The following is an 11,768-nucleotide window of genomic DNA, read 5'->3' on the forward strand; positions in this document are numbered from 1 at the left end:
GATCAAAGCCAGATGCACACGCCTGCACCCCTGCTGGGAACTGCAGGCAGCTCCCGGCCAGTCAGATCATCTAACTGCTCATGGCCAGAAGCCTCAGAAGGGGCTTTTTGCTGCCTTTCTGTTTAAGCCTTCCTGTATATTACTGTCTCTATTACATTACTTTCTAGTGTTACAGAAAGGCAGTATCTAGATCAGTGATGGCGAACCTATGACACCCGTATCAGGGGTGACACACGTGTCATAGGTTCGCCATCACTGATCTAGATCAAGCCAAAGGATCAGAGCTTTGTTTCTTACAGAGCTTTAATTAATCTTAGTTTTTTAGAAATAATCTCATTTTCCTGACGGGAAGCCGTTAAGTACCTAAGGAGATCCCAGTGGCAAAATTGGAGACTTAGCGAATGAGAAACCTATGACTCAGTTCCCCGCATCCTGTTGCTCCTTCACGCCCTCCCTGATTAAAGCAGCATTGCTGCTTCCAGGCCCACAGAGATGAGCACACCATCCACACTTGAGTAACTGGATGTTATGCGTCTAGACTTTAACGGCATCTCATAGTTTTCTGAAAGGAGCTCCAGATGACTCACCTTCATGTCTTTTGTTTCAAAATCTAAGAAGCCATGTGCCTTGAGATGTATAGTGGGTGAATTAGATTCTCCACTCTGCACATGGGAAAACAGAACAAAAGAGAATGTTGGTATGTCAGTGGGAAACAGGTTCTCTTTTCTGTGATGGTCCTAAGTGTCCATTTGGTGGTTCATTCATTCATCTATTATTTGCGGTACAAACACTGCCTGAAGGCCTACTGTGCTCTGCATTGCACTAGGAGCCAGGATTCAGTGATAAGCACACCACAGGGTTCCTGCCTCAGGGAGCCTCAGAGCTTGGGCGTTAATCAGAGGCTCATGCAGATAATATATGTAAAAGCAACAGCGATAAGCATCCCACAGGGGACACACGTGGTGAGGTGAGAGGGTGGGGTCCTGACCTCCTGTCGGGAGCAGATAAGGCTTCCCTGATGACAAGACTTTGGGGGCTGAGTCCTATATGATGGACGGGTGATTACTGAGCATAGTGAGCCAGGGTGGGGGCCCCTTCCAAGGAAAGGGAAAATGGAGCAGAACCGGAGGGAGAGACTTGGAGCCTGGGAATTGGGACAGCGAGTGAGGACATGTAGCTGAGGAAGAGTTGGCAGGGACATTGGAGCCATGCTGAGGACTGGGGCCTTTGTCCCGGAAACAGAGAAGAGCCACTGAGAGGTTTCATAAAGGACACGACCAGAATTGCAAGTTGCAAAGATGAGCCTTGCTGTAGTTGCAAGTTGTAGGATGGCTGTCCCTCCTGGTGGAAGAGTGGGTGTTGGTGGCTAGCCCAGCACTGCCATGGAGCCCTGGGAGCCGTGGAAGTGGCACAGGGAGGGTGAGGAAGGGTAGGAGAGGGATGCCCTGGAGTAGGAGGAAGGCAGCAGGGAGGGGCATGGAGGTGCTGCTCCCTGCCTTGGGAACAGATCTGCAACATTTGTTTGAAGCAGGTGGGAGATTGAAGGCAGGGATGATCATCATGAATTCAGTTTTGTAGCCCTTGAGGCACCAACCACAAGAGTCGTAGAATCTGATGTGGTTATTCCTCTTCCTCCCATTCATTCCCTGAAGTCTTAAGTCTGGGAGGATTAACACGTCTTCGCCAAAGTGCGCAATTTAGTGTTCTTGGCAACAGAGTAAGACATGATGAAGATGTATTTCACTTTCAGTAAAATAGAAAAAAAAAATTAAACTTGAACTTAAAATAGTCACCACCAACAGCTCTCTGCCCTTCTCTGTGCCTGCTTCCCACTCAGGCCAACTACACTGACCCGCAGAGCAAGCTGCGGTTCAGCACCATCGAAGAGTTTTCCTACATTCGGAGGCTGCCCTCCGATGTTGTCACAGGCTACCTGGCCCTGCGGAAGGCCACAAGCATCGTGCCCTGAGCCGTGAGAAGTGGCGATGAAGTGGAAAACTTTCCAAGCCAGACTTGGACGCACAGTTTTGTTTCATGGAAACGCTCATTCTGCTGTCAGTCTGGAAATGTCAGCGCTGGCCCTTGGAAAGAATGTTTGGCTTTAAGGTGTGTGTTTTTTCTATGTTTTCCCTCCAAGTGTGATATTTCCTGTTGAGTTAAATTATATTTCACTTGTTGCCTCAAAGTAAAAGTCATTTGACAAGAAAATAGGAAATTGTGCTTTTAATTTAACCCAAGTACGCCCCCAAAGTTTTGCTTCAATGTTGTGAACTCTCTTGTAACACATTTAAAGACTATAGTGAACCCCGACAACAGGGCTGGATTAGTCTGGATCCCAGTGACGCCCTCTTTAGAGCACATTAGTGCTGCTGTTTGATCAGAATGTTGGAAGGAGGTCCAACATTGGGCCTGGAGAAGGGAGGAGGGCTGGGTAACTCGCCTGTCCCCCTGGGCCCGTCCTCGCCCTGGGCCTCAGCCTCCGACTCAGCCTCTCTCCAGCCAACAACCGAGAGAGACACATGCCTGTTACTTAGCCACCCAGCCTGGCATTTCACTGTAGCAGCCCGGACTGGCCAGAACCCGTCCTGAGGTGTGGGTACAAACTGTGACTCCCCTTCAAAGAAGGTCTTTTCTCCTGGTCCAGGACGCAGCCCCTTTGACTGAAGCCCGCCCCAGAGCAGCAGTGTTTGCTCGCCCACCTTAAGAGAAAAGGAAGCACTGGGCCGGGAGGAGGGCAGTGTGGAGACGTGTCCTGAGCCTGAGTCCTACGCCCATATCTCTAGGGAGGACAGTGGAACCAGGCCTGGGGCGTCTGGACCAGCGTTGCCTCAACTTTGGGGGGTTAGGCAGGCACGCAGGGAAAGCTCCTCCTGCACCCCTCTCCAGGCTTAGAGAGGAAAGAAAAACAAAGCCGAGAGTCATCTGGGAGAGCAGCCAGCGGGGCAGGTGGCAGCTGCCCGGAACCTGGCTTCCTTTTCTCTGGCCCATGTGGCCTGTGTGTCACTCGGCACCTTCTCAGTGACTAGTGGAGAGAGGGGAGGGGTGCTGTGCGACTTCTCCCTGTCCCCACGGGAGGGGAATGAGAGGTGGGGAACCTTCCCTAAGCCCACGAGCATGAAGCATCTGAGCCTCCCGTGCAGGGTCCTCAACCCTGGACAGCATCAGCACCACCCGAGGCCTTGTTCTAACACAGATTGAGGGCCCCACTCCCAGAGAGTCTGGCCAGGAAGTAGGGTGTGGGGCCCAGGAATCTGCATTCTCACAAGTGATGCTGATGCTGGTCCATAGACCTCACACTGAAACTCACCGGAAACTGAAGTCCTGAAAGGCCAGAGGCTGCTGCTTGGGCTCCTCCGGCTCCTCATTTCCGGCCCCCAGTCAGCCTAGGAAAACCCCCCAGCTTCCCTTTTGGTGAAACGGAGTAAGCAAGCCAAGGGCCCTTCCTGCTTCGCTTCCACCTTCTGTTATACAATGAAAACTTGGGGCAGGTGCACTTTTCCCCCCTGGAAGCCCCCCCCACCCCCATTGGATAGAGCCACACTATATTCTAACACTGACCGCTGGCGGCTACCTCAGACCTGCCGATTCAGTCTTCTGGGCCTGGAGCCAGGATGGGGAGGAGAGGGGAATCTGGCCCCCCCTGCAGGCCTCTCAGCTTCGGGGTTTGTGCCATGAACCCTCTGACAGAGTCACCTGGGAACCACTAACGTGCAGATTCCTGGGCCATGCACCCTGGACCTGACTAATGCCGGGAGTGGGCCCAGGCACCTGCCTTTAACAATGATCCCAGCTTGACTGTGACGCACTGGAGTGTGAGAACCCCGGCCTCCGCACGCAGGCAGAGGGGAAGCACGTGTGTGGACACCTGGCTCCCTCCTTTCCTGTTCCCCGCCAGGCTGTCCTTGCCTCATTTTGCCAGAGAGCTGAGTTTCAAAGGTCAGGTCGTTTCTCTCACCCCAAGCAATGGGGGAGGGGGGCGGTTTTGGGGGGGCATTGGGGGGCATGGGGGGCAAGCTGAGCCAAACGAAAATTCAGCCTGTGAACAGTTCCAACAATGACCCCTCCTGCAGGTGGGCAGCTCTGTGCCAATAGCCCTGCTGTCTGTGGTTCTCAGCCCTGGCTGCACATTCGCATCACCTGTGCTTGGGGGAAGGCGAAGGGAGATAGAAAAATACCCAGGTACTGTATTCTGATTCAACTCGCCTGAGCTGGGGCCTGGGCGTAGTCGTTGTTAAACTCCCCAGATGATTCTCACGTGCAGCCAGTGTTGAGAACCCTTGCTAAGGGTAACTACAGAGTATTTCACGCGGGGTACATTTTCTTCACGGATCAGCTGTCTGTTTCCATCCTGGGGCCATGGACAATTTGGAAAGGGTTTCCGTGTGTGTGTGTGTGTGTGTGTGTGTGTGTGTGTGTGCGCGCGCGCGTGTTTAAAATGCGTTTTCACACAGCCTCCCAGAACTGGACTTGGAAACATGAATGTCACTAAGGATCCCTCCCTCTTCCATCTTTACCCGCCACATTCAGTCAGTCCCCAGATTTGCTCTTTTCTTACATTCCTCTTCTGTCTGCCCACTTCCTCCCTGACTTAGCACATCACCTTCTGCCTGGACATTCTAGTGCAGTGGTTCTCAACCTTGGCTGCACATTAGAATCACCTGGGGATCTTTTTAAAATCCTGATTTCTGGGCCTCATATTATAATCACCTGGGAATCTAATGTGCAGCCAAGGTTTAGAACCACTGTTCTACTGCCTCCTAACTGCTCTTTCTTATGGTCTGACCCCACTCCTCCACCCTCTCCTCTGCCATCAGAGGGCCTTCCCACAATTTTGGGTGAGAACTTGTCTTTGCCCATCATTGGCCTATAGGATACAAAGGCTAAACTCAGCCTCTTAAAAGAGAAAACAACTAGCTGAAAAATCAGATTGTTTTCTTTTTTAAAAAATTCTTTACTGTTTAAAGTATTACATATAGTATTACATATGTCTCCTTTTCCCTCCATTGACCCCATTGACCTCTCCCCGGCCACCCCCACACATGCATATAAGCATAACCAATGGACACAGATTGTTTTCTTAAGACCAAACTGAGGCCCAATCTGCTCTGAGTGGAGCTGGGCTCTTCCAATAACCGATACTTGTCTTCGCTGGAGGAGGAGAGCAGTGTGTTATTGGGCACAGTTAGAGCTACCTGTAATGTCGGACAAGTGCTTTCCAGAGCTGGGAGCAGTCCATGTGGATGAGGGGGACCCATTTTGCCCCACCTCCCAAGTTAAAGCATGCATCCACCTGGATTTTGAATATATTTTGTAATTGTGCCAAATGTGTTTTCATTGAGAAATCTCTCATTTCTGAATCCCTAGCCACTGGAAAGAGACATCAGACACTTGATGCTGTTTCCAGTGACCTAGAATCGCATAGCGTAGTAGAAATAAAGGGCAAGCAGAGAAACTAATGGCGTGTGGAGTAAAGAAACCTGACCAAATAGGACAGAACAAATAGGACAGATACCTTGGGAAGAGATTGAAAACAATGTCCTCTTACAAATGCATGAAATTACTATTGTTATTTAAAGTAATGATCTGACAGGAATGTGTGGGCCCTATTTGGGTTCTTATTCAAACAAACAAACAAACAAAAAAAGAAAAAAACATTTTTGAGACAATTGGCAGTTTGATATATTTGTTGATACTTAGGAATTCTTATATTTTTAGTTGTGGCAATGGTCTTGCAATGTTAAAAGATTCATATCTTTTAGAAGCACATACTGAAATATTTATGGATGGAATGATACGATATCTGGGTTTGTTTCAGGATAACACGAGAGAGAGGAAGTGGATAGGAGTAGTGTTGAAACAGATTGGCCATGAGTCAGTAATTGTTGAAATTGAGTGATGAGTACATAGAGGTTCATTATACTATTCTACTTGCATGTGTTTGAATTTTTCCATAATAAAAAGTTTTTTAAAAGCACATGACGTTTTTATTACTAAAAATTGTGATAATTTTTACCTAAAATTGGTGGTCTGCATTAGCTTGAAGCGGCTTGTGGATGCTGAACTTTGAGAAATGCTGCCTGAATGGTATGAGATCTTAAATAGAGGGAACACCCAGTTCCTAAGGCATTTCACAAAGACAAGGATAGAAGAAAAGAACCGCGGGCAGGTGAAGCTGTTCTCTAGGTGTTCTTCACAGAGGTCTTCCTTGTGTGTTCTGTTGGCTGTATTTCCTGGGTAGAGGTTGGCATGGGAGTAGAGAGACCAAAGACATCAGCTTCGAGTTTCTCCTGGGGTATAAACGAACGATACTAGAATGGGTTTGGAATGCATTAGAATGACGCACTGTGGTTTGAGAAAATACCTGTCGATCTACTTCCTGGTAGAATTTGCAATGTTTGTACATCTACACAAAGAAGGAAATTGGATCACCGAAGAACTTAGCACATGAACAAACTTTAGTTCAAGGAATTACTTTCAACTGTTTATGCTTTTAAATTAAATTTCAACTGCTTATACGTTTATGCCTATATTAAGGAATTGCATTGAAAGAGGCGAGGAGACTCAGCCCTATAAAAATTTCAGTTGCATCTGTTGCAGAAATACCCCATGGGGTCCCCACTGCTCCGCAGGGTGCGCTTCTTGGTTTGGCACACAGAGCTTGATAGCCTGGGTTTGACTCTCCAGTCTACAATTGACTAACTCCGTGTGGTCTTGGGAAAATTACTAACTTGCTCTAAAATTCTCAGATTCCTTTTCTGTAAATGAACATCATAATAGTGTCCACCCCCCACAATTGCCAGGATCAAATGAGAAAATGTCAGAAGAGCATTTAATCAGTCCCTTGCCCACACGCCCAGCAAGTAAGAAATACGATCACTCACCTCCGTCTGGTCTCGGCATTAGAAAGGTGGATCTTTTCCTGACTTATCAGTAGATGTGCACCTTCTGCCTCTCAGTTCTTCTCTTTTCTGTGGCTCCTAGGACTCTTGGCTTCAAATTGGCAGCCCACTTGTAGTAACTAAGCAACATCATAGGATTGCCATTTCTGTGTGTTCCTCTCGTGGCCGACTCTACCTACTTCCCCTTGTTGCCATTGCCTATCTTAGTCATTTGTTCCACCTTTTATCCTGTGTATTTTTTTTAATATATTTTATTGATTTTTTACAGAGAGGAAGGGAGAGAGATACAGAGTTAGAAACATCGATGAGAGAGAAACATCGATCAGCTGCCTCCTGCACATCTCCTACTGGGGATGTGCCCGCAACCCAGGTACATGCCCTTGACCGGAATCAAACCTGGGACCCTTCAGTCCGCAGGCTGACGCTCTATCCACTGAGCCAAACCGGTTTCGGCAATCCTGTGTATTTTTATAAGCTGGCTCAGTGTGTTTATGGAGCAGGTGAAGGAGTAAATAACTAGCTAAATAAATAAGTGATCTGTGACTAAGGCCAAGGGAAGAAAGGAGTCATGGGGTGGAGTGTAGAGGGCTCGGATGAATGAATGAATGAATAAGAGGGAGAGGAGGACCTAATAGAAGCCACCCACTGGGCCTCTTCAAAATCATTGCTTTATGCCTTCCTTGGTGTTCATCATGTCTGCGACTGTTGTTTTCCTGTAATATGGGGCCATAAAACCCTTAAAAACAGAAAAGGGGCAAGATATCTGTTTTAGTGGCAGGGTTGGGTGTGAAAATGGGGCACCTTTCTTCCCCCTGCAAACACAGAACCTCTGGGTTCAGTCTGGTTTTCTTCCATGACTCAGTGGCCTCCATCCACTGGTGTTTCTGTCCCAGCTGCAGACAAAGCCTTTCCCAGGAAGAGGCAGTGTTTTCCTGGCCAACAGGATGCTGGCTGCTGACAAGAGCACAGAATGCACCTAACACGCCACCGTCCTCTACTCAGGGTCAGGAAGATGAGTCACCTGCACCAGCCTGGGCTCCTCGGGTCCTCAGATCTTTCCAGCGTGGATGTAAAGGGCACGGCCTGGGGTTTGGCAACGTGGAAGAATGCAAGGGCTTTTTTCAGGGACCTGAGGCCTCAGTGACTGATATCTCCCCTCATAACAACTGGGGAGGAAACTGCTAACTAGAGATAAAGATGAGAGTTTCTGGTCTTTTCAAAGGAAAAGTCCCTTTAGAGACAATATCAGAGCTTGAAAATGAGGTGTCTCGACAGTACACATTAGTGCAGTTCCCCCAAACTTCTTGCTTGCCTGTCTGGAAGGTTTTGTAAAGAAACAATGTCCTAAGTGTCTGTGGACACTTGTTACCTTTTTTCTCTGAAATTCGATGCTGCCATTTCTTTGCTTATGGAGTGGCAGAGGGCCAATAGCTTTTGCCTCAGCCTCAGAGGCAACCATGGCTATAGGAGCCAAGGAGCAAGGCAAGACAGAACATTCTAGGAATGGACTGTGCAGGTGGGGACATCCAGACGGACGCTGGGCCTGGGAGAGCAAGGGCAGGCCCTCACGGCGGCGCTGCCTGGGCCAGGGGAAGGGGGGCTGAACCACCTGGACACGCTCTCAGAAAGCTGATTCCCTAGGCCTACAGTGAGGTTCAGCTTTTATTTGTAGAAAGCTTTTTGTCCCTTTGTCTTCCTCATTAATCTTTTTTCTCTAATTTAAGTGAAACCCCCACTATACAAAAAAGTCAGATTTACACATTAAGAACCATTGCTAAGTGAATAAAAAAAATCACAAAACCATAGGTGGACCCCATTTTTGTAATAACAAAAAAATCAATAAGGAGTAGAATTGGGGTAGGAGTGATGAATAAGGGAACTTAAACTTTTTACTCTGAAACCTGGAATTTTTGGAAAGAGCACATAAAAGTTTTAAAGGGGCAGAAAACTCAACCTAGAGCTCTGGGGTGGGAATCTTTCCTCTGGAGCTCAGACTTGTCCTGGAGGCCCGAGCTCCTTCCTGGGCTGCCCCAGTCCCCGAGGAACACCCACGCCCTGGCCCATCCATCAGGATGGGGCCCTCCCTACCCCACCGGGTCAGCATGCCAGCCTCCTGATGGCGCAGTGGCTGCACATCACGCATGGAAAGCACTGCTCCCCACCCTCCACAGTCTATTCCGTGTGATGCTCACTACAGGCCCGTGAGGTAGGTATGGCAGCATGTCCATTTCACACCCGAGGAACCTGAAGTTCAAGGGATGAACCGCGCAGCTCCAAGGAGGCATGGAGGGCAGTGAGCCAGGCCCCCTCCTGCCACACACAGGGTTCCTTTCAGTCCTTGCTTCCTTTGGCAAGACAGGTTGGCACTGAGCTACCTGAGGAGGGTGGGAAGGAGCGCAGGGACCCTGCCTGGCGGTAACGTGAGAACGCCGGAATTGGCATGCAAGCGTATATTCCCATGGAGCCTTCTGCAATGGTTGACTCCATGTGCAACTTGGCTCGTCCACAATACCCAGATTTTGAGTCAAATACCAATCTAGATGTTGCTGAGAGGGTTTTGGATTTTTCTTTTAGATTAGATTAATATTTAAACCAGTAGACTTTGAATAAAGCAGATTACCGTGACTTGAGTGTGCCTCATCCAATCAGTTGAAGGCCTTTCTAGAAAAACACTGAGGTTGTATGTCTCTGGAGAACCCTGACGAATACACTTTCTCTAAAGGAGATGATTGGGTGAACACGTTTATTTTAAACTACCTTTCCTGACATTTCCACACCTAGCGGTGAGGCTTGCACATCTTACATGCTTCATAAATACTTGAGTGAAAACCAATTGCTAGAATAAAAATGCTCGATGGCTTTGCCAGATATGGTGTTTATTTAAACTATTATTTTGTTCCCTTATGAGTCATTGAATCTAATGGAAAGGAATAGAAATTGTCTTGATTAAATCAGGAGAAGGAGGGTAGGAGCAATGAATGGTGAGGTGCCTTCTATTTCTGAAGATTCTGTTACCTACCCTCACTCCAGGAACCGTAGGTTTGGTTTCCTCTTTTAAATCAGAGTAAATGGGGGCTGGCAAAGCCAGAAGAAGGCACCGTTGCCTTTCACTCCCTCCGCCCCCTCCCCAGGGTACCCTGCACCTCTCGCTGTGCAGGCCCCTTCTGTAAGGAGGGGCCCAATCTCATTCTGTCCACCCACCTCCTCACCATGAACAAATACTCCCTTGTTACCATCTGAGACCAGCATGAATGTACTGAGTGCTTTGCCTAGCAGTATTTGCATTGGGAGAAGAGCCCAAAGAAACAGCTCCCGATAGGGAGCATCATTGCTTCCATTTTAACCATGAGGGAAACTGAGGCTCAGGGATGTTGGGCGGTCTGCCCAGAGGTCATGGGCTGAGCAGTCCAGAGGCTGTTGGAAGGAGAAAGGCGCCTGGAAGGTGTGCGTGGGCTTCTCTGGAGTCCCCATTCCCCGCGTCTCATCACTTCTTGAAGAGCAGATCCTCGTGAAGGGATTGAGACTTTGCATCCTGGCTTCACCATCCTCACAGCTACATCCTGGATAGGAAAAACTGCTTCTTAATTCCCATTTAAATTTCTGGCCTAATATCTCCTTTCAAATAACTTGTGTCTAACACAACATTTCATTTCCCACTGTGCGGTCAGCTCATTTATTCCCTGTCCCTTGTCACTTGGAGAGTTCCCTTATCCCGCAGCATTTAGCTTAGCAGTTACCTCCTCCAGAAAGCTTCTCTGTCCCTTCCCTGCCCTGCACTCCCCCAAGCACTGCTATGGGGCCCTGGCAGTCTGCAGGCTCCATGTGCTCCTTGCATGGTCACCAGGCTGAGGGAGCTCAGGGCAGGGAGCCTGACCCCGAGCAGTGGGACAGCTTGGTAAACGTGTGTTGACTAAACCAGGGAGACAGTAGAAATTAGTAAACTAGGGAATATTCCTTTGTAGAGGGGGACATGACTAAAAATTTCTAATCATCTTGCCTGAAACATAATGGATATTCAGTGTTTATAGAATAATACTTAGAAGTGAGAGCGTTGTGCTTAGAATAAATACCTTCTTACCCGAGTTATGCAGTAGGGATATGTGTCAGTGTCACTGTCATTTCTGAGTAAAAATGTTAATGGCCGTGAAGAGAATGTTTTCAATCTAAAAATTTTCTCCCATAAATTTTATAAAACCTTTGGCATTCTTGTTGCTTATCTGGATTCTCATAATTAGTATGAATTTTAGCCCCAAATTATGCATTGTAGGTATTTTCAACTTGAAATTCCATAAGACATTATTCCAAGGGTTTGCCAGTCACTTAAGATAAACTAGAGCAGCGGTCGCCAACCTTTCAGACCTCACGGACCACCGGTTGGCAACCGCTGAACTAGAGGCCTGGTGCATGAAATTCGTGCACAGGTAGGGTCCCTAGGCCTTGGCTGGTGATCAGGACCAATTGGGGGCTTCCTTTGTTCCACGCCGCCCCCTGGTGGTCAGCGTACGTCATAGTGAGCAATCGAACTCCCAGTCTCCTGGTTGAACTCCCGAGGGGACACTTTGCATATTAGCCTTTTATATATCTACTAGAGGCCCGGTGCACAAAAATTTGTGCACTTGGGGGGGGTGGGGGGGTCCCTCAGCCCGGCCTGTACCCTCTCGCAGTCTGGGACCCCTCAGGGGATGACCACTTGCTGGCTGAGGCCTGCTCCCTGGGGGATTGGGCCTAAGATGGCAATCAGATATCCCTCTGGCAGCCCAGCAGCCCTCGGGGGATATCCACTTGCCAGCTGGGAGCAGGCCTAAGCTGCAATCGGACATCCTTACCGCTGCTGAGGAGACAGGAGAGGCTCCCACCACCACCGCTGTA

At 48.6% G+C, this 11,768-nt stretch overlaps 1 protein-coding gene across 3 annotated transcripts in view; it reads left to right on the forward strand.

Annotated features, from left to right (window-relative positions):
- INO80C (INO80 complex subunit C) overlaps positions 1-2,208 on the forward strand; it is a 14,229-nt gene extending 12,021 nt beyond the window's left edge. For all 3 annotated transcript variants that reach the window (XM_006085165.3, XM_014452585.2, XM_014452586.2), the window contains one exon: positions 1,838-2,208. In XM_006085165.3, the coding sequence (XP_006085227.1) occupies positions 1,838-1,969 (132 nt within the window). In that variant the 3' untranslated portion in view covers positions 1,970-2,208. The remainder of the gene's footprint in view (positions 1-1,837) is intronic.
- The last annotated feature ends 9,560 nt before the right edge of the window (positions 2,209-11,768 follow it).

This window comes from Myotis lucifugus, unplaced genomic scaffold (assembly GCF_000147115.1).
Source record: "Myotis lucifugus unplaced genomic scaffold, Myoluc2.0 scaffold_16, whole genome shotgun sequence".
Taxonomy (NCBI): domain Eukaryota; kingdom Metazoa; phylum Chordata; class Mammalia; order Chiroptera; family Vespertilionidae; genus Myotis; species Myotis lucifugus.